General features: G+C 40.7%; 1 protein-coding gene across 2 annotated transcripts in view; it reads left to right on the top strand.

The window, feature by feature from the left end:
- The window catches only part of VAV2 (vav guanine nucleotide exchange factor 2), a 337,587-nt gene that overhangs the window by 249,988 nt on the left and 74,470 nt on the right, over positions 1-13,129 (top strand). For both annotated transcript variants that reach the window (XM_033962034.1, XM_033962033.1), the window contains exons 7-8: positions 2,953-3,021; positions 4,584-4,684. In XM_033962034.1, the coding sequence (XP_033817925.1) occupies positions 2,953-3,021; positions 4,584-4,684 (170 nt within the window). The remainder of the gene's footprint in view (positions 1-2,952; positions 3,022-4,583; positions 4,685-13,129) is intronic.

The raw sequence follows: 13,129 nt of genomic DNA, 5'->3' as shown, positions 1-13,129 counted from the left end.
TAATAATAATTTTAATAATTATTTGTGTATACTGCTATACCAGAAAAGGTTCAAAGCGGTTCACAACAAGATAAAATACATACAGTCAATGACATAATAAAAACAGTCAATTAAAATTGGAATACATCAATTAAGAGAATGACCATTGTGTATTTGCCCCTGATAAAACAATGCTCAGCTAATATCTTATGTAGATGTCATTTTCTGCTCAGTGGGCAACATTGTGGTCAAATGAAGCTAAAACGTGCCATCTGGTGCCAATATAATGCCTATTTTACCCTGAGCATCTCCATTGGTAGCAATTTAGAATAACCATGTTTTCCGCTGTTAAAAACTTGCAATTAGATACTTTGTGCTGTAGCCAAGTATGAGAGACCTTCAGTAGTTGTTCTATTTCCATTAAAGTTGCCCGCAGTCAGATGCGATGACTGTAAATATATCACTATATTTCTTAGAAAGACAGTTAAAAAGGAAAATAGATAAATAAATAAAAATAGAAGTTTGCTGTATGAATATACTCATTCTTCTTTTGAAAGTAAAAGTCACGAGGGAGGTAACTTGCTAAGGACATTGTAATTTTTGACTTGCTTGTAAGCTGCCATAAGTTGCCATTTGATAGACTAGACAGATGGGGTATAGGCTGAAAACTAAATAAAACTATGATCCCCTTACAAGAAGCAACATGGCTACGCGTACCATGCGCAGATGTGTGCAGTTAATGAGCAATTTATATGCTCATTACTGGCCTCTGGATGTAGAAAGGGTTTCTGTGCTGAAGTTAGTTCACACAGTAGAGAGTGCACAGCATATTAAAATGCATTGTGAAGAGCCTTTTACTTAACCTGCATAAATGCAGAGCTGTGCATTGATGTCTAGGGCACAATATGAGAAACCAATTGCCAGGTGTGAGGTTGTATAGAGCAGTGGTTCCCAACCCTGTCCTGGAGGACCACCAGCCAGTCAGGTTTTCAGGATAGCCCTAATGAATATGCATGGGGCAGATTTGCATGCCTGTCAGCTCCATTATATGCAAATCTCTCTCATGCATATTCATTAGTGCTATTCTGAAAACCTGACTGGTTGGTGGCCCTCCAGGACAGGGGTTGGGAACCACTGGTATAGAGAGACTCCCCAACCCAAGCCTTCTGCATCAATCCTCTTTCCCCCACCCCAATCCGACCCAATTCCCCTGTCCTGACATACACAAAACAATCCCTGATAGATTGGCAGTCCCCTTTTCCTTCCCATGACTCAACCCAACCCCCCACCTTTCCCCATGTAGAAAAACAATCCTTGGTAGTCTAGCAAGTCCTCTCTTCCGCCCCAATATATATATAAAAAATTATCTGATAGGTCATAGATAGCAGCACAGATATAATGGAGGGGGGGGGGGGTGAACTACTAGATTCCTCCCCATGACCCAGCCCAACCCTCCCTTACCCTGGTCAGCCTGCCAAGTAAGGGACATTTTTTCATAATTGGTAATCAATCAAAATATTGTAATGGTTTCTACCTGTAGTTCTATTTCCCACACCTTAATAGGATGTTGTATTGTAACTCTTTTGTTTATAGCATTGTAAACCGCTTAATACACCAGGGCAAGCGGTATATCAAATGCAATAAATCCAATCCAGGAAGCACTGGGAAGAGGTCAAGCACTGCCATTTTCAAAGATAGCACATTCCTAGCTCTTCAAGGTACAACAAAAGGGGAGGGGGGTCAGGAAAATTATCACTAGACATCAAGGAATTTTTTTTGTATACTGAGACATGGGGTTGGATCACAGGGGGAAGGTCACTAGATTACCAGGGATTTAAAGGGACCAATACAGCAGAAACTATACCAAGGGCTTGGTTTTGTTTGTTTGTTTCTTTTGCTTTTTTAAGTATCACCCTTCCTGGTAGTGTGTGAGCCAATCACTGCTCACACACTGATAGCAAGGGGGATGTTTCATGTTGAGCTTCATATTACTGCCGTGTTTTTATCATGGGAGTAATTTGTTTATTCATTGCTTACTGCATAGCTCAGTGTATTTTTTCACTGATTTTGCAGTAGAAGCCAACACTGAACCTTCAGTGTGCAGTTCTACCACATGGCTGTCTGCTTTGGCCCCTGAATGCTATCACTGTTATAAATACTTCTCTGGATAAGGTTTCCAGAAAAAGAAGACACCTGATCCCAGACTTTCTGGCCCAGCCCTGTCCCGTTCCACCCCACTCCACCCCATACAAACCTCCCCAAGATCAGGATCGTGTCTGGAGGGCATCTGCACATGCGTGGATGTTGACGTGATGACATCATGTGCACACTTGCGCAGATGCCCTCCAGATGTGGCCCTGAGGTCAGGGACTTCCAAAACCTGGACAAACTGCCGGGTTTTGGAAATCCCTTCGGGCACCCGGACAGTCCTCTAAAAAGAGGACCTGTCTGGATTTTCCCAGATGTCTGGTAACCCTATCCTAGGAGCACTGGAACAATGATGGCTGCCTCAGCAGGGCATGACTTTACGAGTAAAGGCAGCCTGAAAAGCTTCCCATTTGCTCTCTGATCCACCAAATGAGTTTTAAGAACCTGCTTATTGTTGCTATTTCTTGGCAGCACTGAAACTGGAGATATTTATTAAGGAAACTAATTAGCTGAGAAGCAAATTTCACTGCATGAATTTGCTGTTCTTAATTGGTTTGGATAAGTTATGGCTGAATTCTGCCTTAAAGACTAATGCTCTGTAAGAGGCAGGAGTAGCACACACCATTATGGTTTTGGGTATTAGTAGATTCCAAGAATGAATTAATTGCTGAAAATCTTCAGCTGGAGAAAGCTCTTGTAGGACACTTGTAATCAGGAACTTTTACCCAGTGGAAACTTGCAAACGTCTTGTCTTACGTGTATATGTTTAAAGTCTGCACTTAGCAGTTACCCGTTGTTCTCATGATTTTTATTTTCTCTTGATAGAACTACATGATCCCATTAAAGCTGATACTAAGCCCTCAAGACATGGATACTATTTTTATCAATCTAGAGGTAATGCAGCATAAAATGGATGAGTCAATTTCGTAAAGTCCTAAAAACTTTATTATTTACACAATACTTGAACAGTTTACCTAAAGATTCAACAAACTGATTGCTCTATAACACTTATTTTCTCTTATACTCTTGTTTGCTTTTTTTTGCTGGTCTTTAATTACTTGTAAACCGAGTCGAGCTCCGCTGGGGGATGGCCCGGTATATAAATCGAAGACTAGATTAGATTAGATTCAATGTGGCAAGTCTGTTTGAGTTTCTCTCTCATACTGTGTGTCTGATTTGAGCTACTCCCAAACACTGCTTTATAAACTAATCCAAAGAGAGCAAACATTACCCTGATTGCAGGGAGGGCAGGGACTGTCCAGGAGCACTGGGTAAGCAGGGGACAGAAGGGAGTGGAACATATCTGAAAAGCGAGAGTAGCAGGAGCAGAGAATTTTAAAAGGAAAGGTTTCCTATCTCTGTTAGTAAACTAAGGTAAACCCAAGGCCGTCATCAGTTTAAAATACAGTAAAAGTCAAATTAACTACTATCATGCCAAATAGCAAATGCTTTCTTCTAATTTGTGTCTGTGAGAAAAATGTCTCGAACAGAGTCCTGATGAAGGCGAGGGAATGCAGCAAGGAATCAGAGTGCTTGGATTAGCATTCAGTGGTGTGTCAAACCCAACATCTGGCTGTTCTTGAAGCTAATCCATGTATCTATAGTTGGTGCACTACTCCAGTCACACAGAAGTGGGCGCAGTTTGTGATGGATCTCTTGAATAAGATTAATCCACATCACAAGATGGCTCTCAAGAGCCATTCTTGGTAAATGGCTCTCAACTACTACTTGGTGGATAATCTCAAGGAAAAAACTACCCATACTTCTTTGTAACTTGCTATTCTTTTTTAATTAATTCTGCCTTTATGAGGAGATTCACTTTTGACACATTGCAGATGCTGCTTAACACTGAGCTAGTTGGGCCCTCTTTTGCCAGCGTTATGTTCTGCTGACTATCCACAGCAAGACCTCAACATGGCTGCCTTCACTAGTTCAATCCAGCTAATCTTGAAATTGACTCTTCGTGGCTCTTTAACAGGGCTTCACATCTATTGAAAACCTAGCTCAGTAGTTCACCTATGTGACACACCTTGTGCAGCTATGAGCAAAATATTTGATCTGTGTGCTCAGATTTAGAGTGTAAGCTCTATGGTCCAACGCAAAATATGTAAACTGAACTGTTTTGTATAGTGCTCTCTATCAAGTATCCTTGTATTTTTAATAAACACTATTGTACAGTCTGGATAGAGCCTAGCTTTTTATATATATATATATATATATATATATATATATATATATATATATATATATATATATATATATATATATATATATATATATACATATACATTTTCTGGTACAATCATTTTACATTTTTACCATAGTCTGTGGAAAGCTGGGGTGCTTCAGTTCACTGCAAATGTAAGGAAAAATGAACAGAAATAGGATTGTAATGGCACCAGAATCTTTCATACGTCCATATTTAAATGTATTAATTATTATTTTTTTTGTTTAAGGAATTAATTAAAGTGCACTTCAGCTTTCTAAGAGCCATTGATCTATCCATGATGTCTGGAGGAAGCAGCCTTGCCAAAGTCTTCTTGGATTATAAAGAAAAGTACGTAAGAGAAGAGCTTGTTTATGAAATCTTAGGTGGCCCAATACTTTCCTGAAACTGTGCTCAGCTTACCAAAAGCAGGGATCAGATTTACTGAAATGTTTATGAGTGCGATTTTCAAAAGCATTTCTGAGGCTAAAGCAGTGGTTAATGTAAAGAAATAACTTCTATAAAATTGCATATACAGATAAGGACACACACCCCTACAACTTGAACCTGTGTAACTTTACTCATATAAAAGATTCACCAGTGACCTAAACTGAAGATCACATTGTCACAAGGAGAATTATTGATTGAATATATGCGAGGAAAATGCCTCAGACCCCAATCTAGTGAAACTCTTCAACACCGGATGTAAAAGGGTAATTAACCTCATAGGCTGAAAAAAATCCTCCCACAATATATTTCAACAAAATAAACAATAATTAACTTGCATGTCAAAAACAGCTGAGACCTTGTGAGAAATGCAGCCAATTTAAATATCTCTATTTCTGGTCCTGGTTACCCTGATGCAGGCTTTGGCAAAATGCTAGCCCAGTGGGCCTGTTTAATTTTGCTAACTATAGATAAGATTTCTGCTTTTGATATGCAAGTTAATTTTTGCTCGATTATTTTGTTGAAATATCTTGTGGGAGGTTTTTCCAGCCTATAAAGTTTCCATCCAGTGTTGAAGAGTTTCACTGGATCAGACTTCGATGCTTTTTTCCTTCCATATTTTCAATCAATAATTCTCCTTGCGACTATGAGATCTTTAATTTAGGTCACTGGATTGTGAGATTGATATACAGATCTCCCTCCATATTCACGGATTCGCACTTACAGCTGGTTATTCGCGAGTATTTTGCAGCCATAAATACTATAAATAATATGTTGTAAAAAAGAGTAAGTGCTGCCCTTTAGAATGCTACTCTTTGTCTCCACACATAGTAGCTTGATTCTACTCTATGACCCCCCTCCCTCCAAGTAACATCATCCTGGAGTGCCGAGAGAAAAGGCCAGCACCGGAGAAGCGTGTGACTGTGAGTTTTGCTTCAGCATGATCGTTTCAAAAGCCAGCGTCGGAGAAGTGTGTGATTCTTTTGCTACTGTGTGGTTAGGCAAAGGCCAGCGTCAGAGAAGGCAGGGCAGGTTTTGCTGCAGCATGGTCGGGCCTGGGACAGAGCTGACTCTGCCCCCCCCCCCCCCCAAGTAATATTATCCTGGGTTGCCAAAAGAAAAGACCCTGATCAGCAGCAGAGAAATGTGTGACTGTAAGTTTTGCTGCAACTACACCAGAGGGAAAAAAATTGCCCTGGGTCTGTTTGTTGGGAATTCTCCAAGGAGTGTGGTTGGGCCTGGGACAGAGATGACTCTGCCCCCTGAGAGAAAAAGAGAAGGGTGTGACTGTGAGTTTTGCTACAACTACACCAGAGTTTTGCTGCAACTATATCAGAGATACTGTTTGAAATCTGAGGACATTGTTCAATACTAGCCTCCTCCATGGTACCTAAATTTCACACACTACCAAAATCTGGGTTGTTGTTTTTTTTTTGTTTTTTTTTTGTTTTTTTTTTTGTAAGGCTGCTTTGTTTGGACACAAAGAGAGCGGCATTCTAAAGGTGCAGCACATACTGCACGTTCCTTTAGCAAACTCTTACATTTTACAAAATTTAACTTCACCATTTCTGGAGTTGCCTCTCCTTCAGGAACAGTCAGGTCTTCCTCCATATTTTCAGTATGGCTACAAAGCATAAGAATCCTAATGCTACTGAAAGTGCACCCAAAAAATGTGAAAACCTTAGCAGAAACGGTTCAATTGTTGGACATGCTTCATAGAGTGCAGTCAGTCTCCGCAGTTGCTTGGCATTATGGCATTAATGAATCTAAAGTTAGGGACATAAAGAAGGAAAAGTCAATCCTTGAAGTCATTGCTGCAGCTACACCAGTGGGTACAAAGACATTACATGTTGTGCAAGATAGCAATCTCGTGTGAAAACTGCAACATTATGTGGGTGCAGGATTGCTATAAGAAGAGAATTCCTGTAGACTCTGTGTTGATAAGGGGAAAGGCAGTCTTTGTATGATAGCTTGAAGGAAAGGCAAGGGGAACGGTCACAATCTACAGACTTTCAGGCCAGTAAAGGACGGTTTGATAAATTCCAGCACAGATATGGCCTACGTAATGTGAAAGTGACAGGAGAAGCAGCACCTACCAACAGAGAGGCAGCTAGAGCAAGCATTCAATGCTTTATTTTGGAAGAGAATATCACAGAGGACTTTCATTAGCAAATAGGATAAGCGAGCACTAGGTTTCAAGGCTTTAAGAGATAGACTAACCATGCTGCTTTGTACAAACACAGTAGGTCATATGATAAAGACTATATTGATTTATAAAGCTGCTAACCCCTGAGCCTTGAAGGGAAAAGATAAGTTCCAGCTGGCTGTTTACTGGATGTACAACAAGAAGTCTTGGACAACAAAAACACTTTTCCTTGCGTGGCTTCATCAGTGTTTTGTGCCTGAAGTAAGAAAATACCTTGTCAGTAAGGAAAAGAAATTTAAAGGTGCTGCAGATATTGGACAATGCCCCCAGACACCCAGAACCACATGACACATGCAATACTGAGGGTGTTGAGGTCGTCTACATGCTCCCCAACACAACATCTCTCATCCAGCTTCTCAACTAGGGGGTAATAAGGACATTCAAGGCACACACACACACTATTCAATAGAGAGGATTGTCCATGAAATAGAAGAAGACCCCAACATGGAAAACATCATGAAAATGTGGAAGGACTTCACTATCATCGATGCCATCAATGTTATTGAAAGAACAATGAAAGATATCAAGCCAGAGATGTACTGGATGAATCTTTGGCCTGAATGTGTAAATGAGTTCACTGTCATTACCACAGAACCAGTCACAAAAAAATATGAAAGACATTGTGGACTTAGCAAAGAAGGTGGGTGCGGAAGGCTTTCAAGACTTGGATCTGGGAATATTCAAGACTTAATAGACACCAGAGCTGACGAATTAACAGAAGTTATCCTAATTGACCTGACTGTTCTCAAAGGAGAGGCAATACCAGGTGAAGAAAAGGATGGAGAAGAAGATGAGCAAGTGCCAGAAGACAAGTTTACATTAGACAGTGTTGCAGAGGGTCTGTGTATGTTCAGTGCTGTCATGGACTATTTTTATGACACCAATCCATCCTTGTTACGTGCCTTGAAGGTGAAGAAGTTAGCAGAAGCAGCAATGTCTACATACACAAATATATATAAAGAAGCAGAAGAGCCAGACTGAAATCACAATGTATTTTCAGAAGATACCAAGACCCCCTACTTCCCCATCTTCGTCTTCTATATCAGCCACCCATGAGGAGGCATCCCTTCATCTCTTCCTCCTCTTGCACTATATGCGGAACATGTACAGGATAATGAGGATGAAGACACCGATGATCCACTTCTACTACCTGAGGAAGCACCTGGTGCTCGCTTATCCTCTTCGTCTCCTTCTCCTCCTGCACTGCATGCGGAACATGTACAGGTCGATAAAGATGAAGACACTGCCTGAATAAATGATCAGTACAAGTTACAGTATTATGTTCAACATTATTAAGAATTACAGTACTGTATATGAATAGTGTATATGAACCTGTGTTTAACAAAAGCAAAGAAGTGGGTTTTAGTTCTTTCTGTGCCCTCATATTTTCTGTATTTGTGAATTTTCCATGATATAATGAGATTACAGCATATGTATATACATGGTCTGTTCTATAATACTTGAATTGTACTACTAAAGCGTACAGTGCAATGCAAGAACATGTTTATCTCAAATCAATCTATGCCCACAAATATGGAGGGCATGTTTATTTGCAAATTTATGGCATTCAAGAAGACTGAACCTCAAAACCCGTGAATACGAAAAGTAAGAGGTATTCTCGAATTTTTGGTATTCATCAGCAGGCTGTGCCCCTAACCCCTGCGAATATGGAGGGAAAACGGTATTGGTTTCACCTTTAACTCATGCTGTTTTCTACCTGTGTACCTTAACCTCAGAGGCGGGGTGGGGAAGGATGGGAAGGGTTTACATTCAGCACTGGACAGCTGCAAATTCAAGCACATACTGTATACATAAACAGCAGTTGTACATGTAAGTGTCTAAATTCTTTAGGATAATTTACAAAACAGAAGTATTTTTTATTTTATTTTAATTTGATTTAGCACACACCATCTTTTTCAATAGTAGCTCAAGGTGAGTTACTTTCAGGTACGTTAGGCATTTCTCTGTCCCTAGAGGGTTTACAATTCAATTTTGTACATGAGGCGGGTCTAGGTCGATTCATCACGGCCGATTCAACATGGCCGTTTCATCGCTGAATCAATAATAATGAATCATCCACCACAGCACCTGACCTCTTGTGGGAGGCTATGCCCCCCAGTTGGAATGCCCCCCACACCCCCAAAAATAAGAGCACCCCTCATATACCCCCATCCCCTAAGGTAGGAGTGCCTCCACGACCTCATACCTCTTGAAGCGTTTGCTGCCAGGAGCAGCATCTTCCACCTCCTGCTTGCGCCAGCCTCTGCTTCCCTCTGACATCATGTCCTGGTCCCATGACTAGGAAGTGATGTTATAAGGGAGCCAATATTTTTAGGTCTGTATGTGTGCACTGCTGCATGCAGGCTGTGCACCTCGTTTTTTTACATTCTCTACTTCTTGCTATATATTATTCTGATTGCGATACACAGACACAGCTCATTGCTACATATCATCCTGATTGTGATGTACAGATGCAGCTTTGCATTCCTCACTTGTTTTGTAAACTCTAGCATGCTTGGTTATTTGCACTTTTTTTCTGCCAAACCATGCCCCTTTTTATTTTTTCATTTTTTTTAGATTCAAACAGTTTTTATTGATGCAAATACCATCAAATACAATAAATACAGCATTAAAAGACATCAATATGCATCAATTATTAATAAACATAATAAAAGACAAATTCCAATATCAATAAACCCCCACTTATCTATATTAGTTTGAACCTTTACCATCCCTACCCACCCAATAGTACTCTCTACCCAATGATATTCTCATAAATAAAGAAATCTATCATTTTTTGTCATTTTTTCATTTTTTTATGCACCTATGCGATGTAGATCTGATGCCCTCAGTTTACATCCATTAAGCTCAAACTTTATATCCTCCATTACCTGTTGTCACACCTTTGCGGCTATTCATTCACTATGAACTTACAATGCAATATTTTTGTCTCCTAATGGCTGATATATTCCTCTCTCTTAGCAGTCTGGATCCATTTTATTTAACATTTTTATGTATTTTTATGCCAATGCCGTTTTAACTTTTTAAGATACTTCTGTATTTTTGATATTTGTTTGAATTAAAATATCCATTTAATGATGTCCATAAATGTTTTAATGTTTAATTAAATTTTATGTCTCATATTAAATATTCATTAATGTATTTTACTGTTTAAATACTATGTGGGCTTCCATTTGCTATGTGATGTTAATTTGTTTTCATTTTTATATATCAGTTTTTTCCTTTAATGCTGTTTGTTGCAAAACCTTATCTACCACGGTATGTTCAATCCACTTCTTCTTTGGCTCCACTTTTTTTCACACATAATATTTTATTAGTGTCACTTAATTCCTTTCCCATCACTTTTAAAATTATAAGTTTGTATACATTCTTTGTTCACTTTCTTTCCTTTTCCTTTACAACATCATGTCTTTTTCCTTTCTTCATCACCATTCTTTTTGAAAATATATACATTTAGTACCTTTATGACAAAATTGTCACCACTTTCTATGTTCACCATTCACTATTAATTTTTCACATTTTATTGTTTGCATTATGCACACCATCACCTGTCTCACTCATTAAGATATTTTCTAAGTTTTATTTACACTCAGTGTTTATGTTTATTAGGACCCCTGAGGAAGGTTTGTTGTCCGAAACACGGACCGTGTCGGGTCCCTCGGTTGGTAATAAGGTTGTATATACCATTAGAGTTTGAAGTAAACAGTGCCTGCATCTTGTACATAGTCTGCAGTTGTTTTTGGTTTTTGCTTTTCGCTTGGTTTTGCTGCAGTTCCTGTTGGATTTTTCTCTTATAAGGGAGCCAAGGCCAGCTAAGCAGGGAGTGGAAGATGCTGCTCATGCCAGCAAACTTTTCAAGAGGTATGCAGGAGGTGGAAAAGAGGAGGAGAAGCACCAGCAGGGGAGGGGGAATGGGGAGGAGGAGTGGCACTGGCAAGTGGGTGGAGAGAAGGAGCGGTATCAGTGGGGGGCAGAGGAGGAGAGGCACTGGCGGAGGGGGGGGAGGGGGCGGAGGAGAGGCATGATTCATTGCAGTCATTGTGGAGAGGACAATTCATCATGGCTGTGATAAAATGACCCATGATGAAACAGCCAGGATAAATTGTCCCATTCTGACATGAGGCAATGGACGGTTAAGTGACTTGCCTAAGATAATAAAGAGTAGCAATGGGATTTGGACCTGGCTTTGCCATTGTTACCTTGGAACTCTAACCACTAGGTATGTACTTCAGCTTTAAAAAATTTACCAAAGTGTGCAGAGTAAAATTATGCTCATATATCTTATGTGTGCACATAGTTATAAAGCCATTCCTTTTTCCTCTTTGTACACCAATCCCAGGTCTCTTGAAAAAAGTGCTGTCAGCATGATGAAAAGCAGCAGAAGTCTCCATAGGAGATTTTATTTATGACACATTGGACTTAGGAGTGAAATCACAAACTAATGTGCTAACACTCCACCAGTTTTACTGTTGTTTCCTCTTTGGGGGGAGGGGAGGATGACAGGGTGAGGTTCCTGTCAAGGGCCAGCAGAGGGAGCCTAAGGAGTGGTGTGTGGAGCTCATTTGCATAGAGATCTTGCAAAGGTTGCTGGGAGCTGTCCATCCTGAGTGAAGTAGGATGCTGAAAAGGAGAACTCCAGCACAGGGACCTGAGAAAAGCAAGAGCTTCTTCAGAACCCAGGCAACCCTCAAGGTGAAGAATGTTGGCTTCGGCCTAACTCTTGGTAAGCCCTCAATACCAGTACTGACTGGTTCTGTTGAGGGGTCCTGTGCAGTAGAGGAGCTGATTGGTGTTGATTTGACATGGTGCAGCAGAGCGAGAGAGACTGAGAGAGACCCTGCACTATATACTAGCCACCCTGGTAGAGCTTGGAGTGTCTGGAGAACACTCAGGCTCAATGACCAGCAAAGGGCCCAGTAAGAGAGCATCTGAGGGACCAGTCCTCAGGGAATGACTTGTGACCAGAGGGTCTGTGGACAGTACCCCAGGCTTGACAACCAACGTAGGGACTGGTGAAGAGCATCCAGGACCAGTGGTGATCCAAGAGGCTGGAGAGCAAGGGACTGGCGGTGGCCCCACAAAGGTTGAGGTGTACTAGTGAGTGTCCGGCAGAGAGACCAGCGGGGCTAGTGATGACTAGTGGAGAGACCGGTAAATGGTATCGGAAACTGTCAGAGGACCCCCTAGTAATCAGCCTGATAACCTAGAGAGGTGGCTTGAGAGTGAGTGACTAGTGGTGACCAGAGGGGCCGATAAAGAGGTAGCCCAAGAGACTAGGGAGGCCATGTATATTTTTAGACTGAAGCAAGTCTGGAAGAGCAGAGTGAACAGGAAAGAAGATCATAAGCGACTGGGGAGTGGATAGATGACGGGTTGTGACCGCTTGACCCGAACACATGATCACAGGTGGATGGGGGAGGTAATGAACTGAATAATCACAGTTAAAAAAAATAAAATTAAGTCCAATAAATAATTTCACATATTACAAGATGGCTGGCCAACTTTATTTTAAAGAATTCTATGCCAAAATACTCAAATGCAGGAAGGGTAGCAGAAACACCTGTGTTATTGAGATGACCGTTATAGTACAAAGACTAGATGAAGTTACAGGGAAATACTTTTAAAATCAATAGGAGGAAATATTTTTTCACTCGGAGAATAGTTAAGCTCTGGAATGCATTGCCAGAGGTTGTGGTAAGAGCAGATAGCGTATTTGGTTTTAAAAAAGGTTTGGACAATTTCCTGGAGGAAAAGTCCATAGTCTGTTATTGAAAAAGACATGGGGGAAGCCACTTCTTGCCCTGGATTGGTAGCATGGAATATTGCTACTCCTTGAGTTTTGGCCAGGTACTAGGGACCTGGATTGGCCACTGTGAGAACGGGCTACTGGGCTTGATGGACCATTGGTCTGACCCAATAAGCTATTCTTATGTTAATAACCTGGGTTCTCTGGGAACATTGCAGGAAGCCTGTCTCTGATATCATTTCAGTGTAATTTCTGCAACTTGAGGCCATGGGGATTTCCTGGGAAGGAAATAAGACTCAGGGAAGATCTGAGATTCCAAAGTTTTCTTACCCTTTTCCTCATTTATCCATTCTGACTCTTGGGTGATCCTGATAGC

The sequence above is a fragment of the Geotrypetes seraphini genome, chromosome 10 (assembly GCF_902459505.1).
Source record: "Geotrypetes seraphini chromosome 10, aGeoSer1.1, whole genome shotgun sequence".
In the NCBI taxonomy this organism is placed as follows: Eukaryota; Metazoa; Chordata; class Amphibia; order Gymnophiona; family Dermophiidae; genus Geotrypetes; species Geotrypetes seraphini.
Note: the sequence above shows the minus strand (reverse complement) of the source record. Positions and strands in the feature narration are given on the sequence as shown.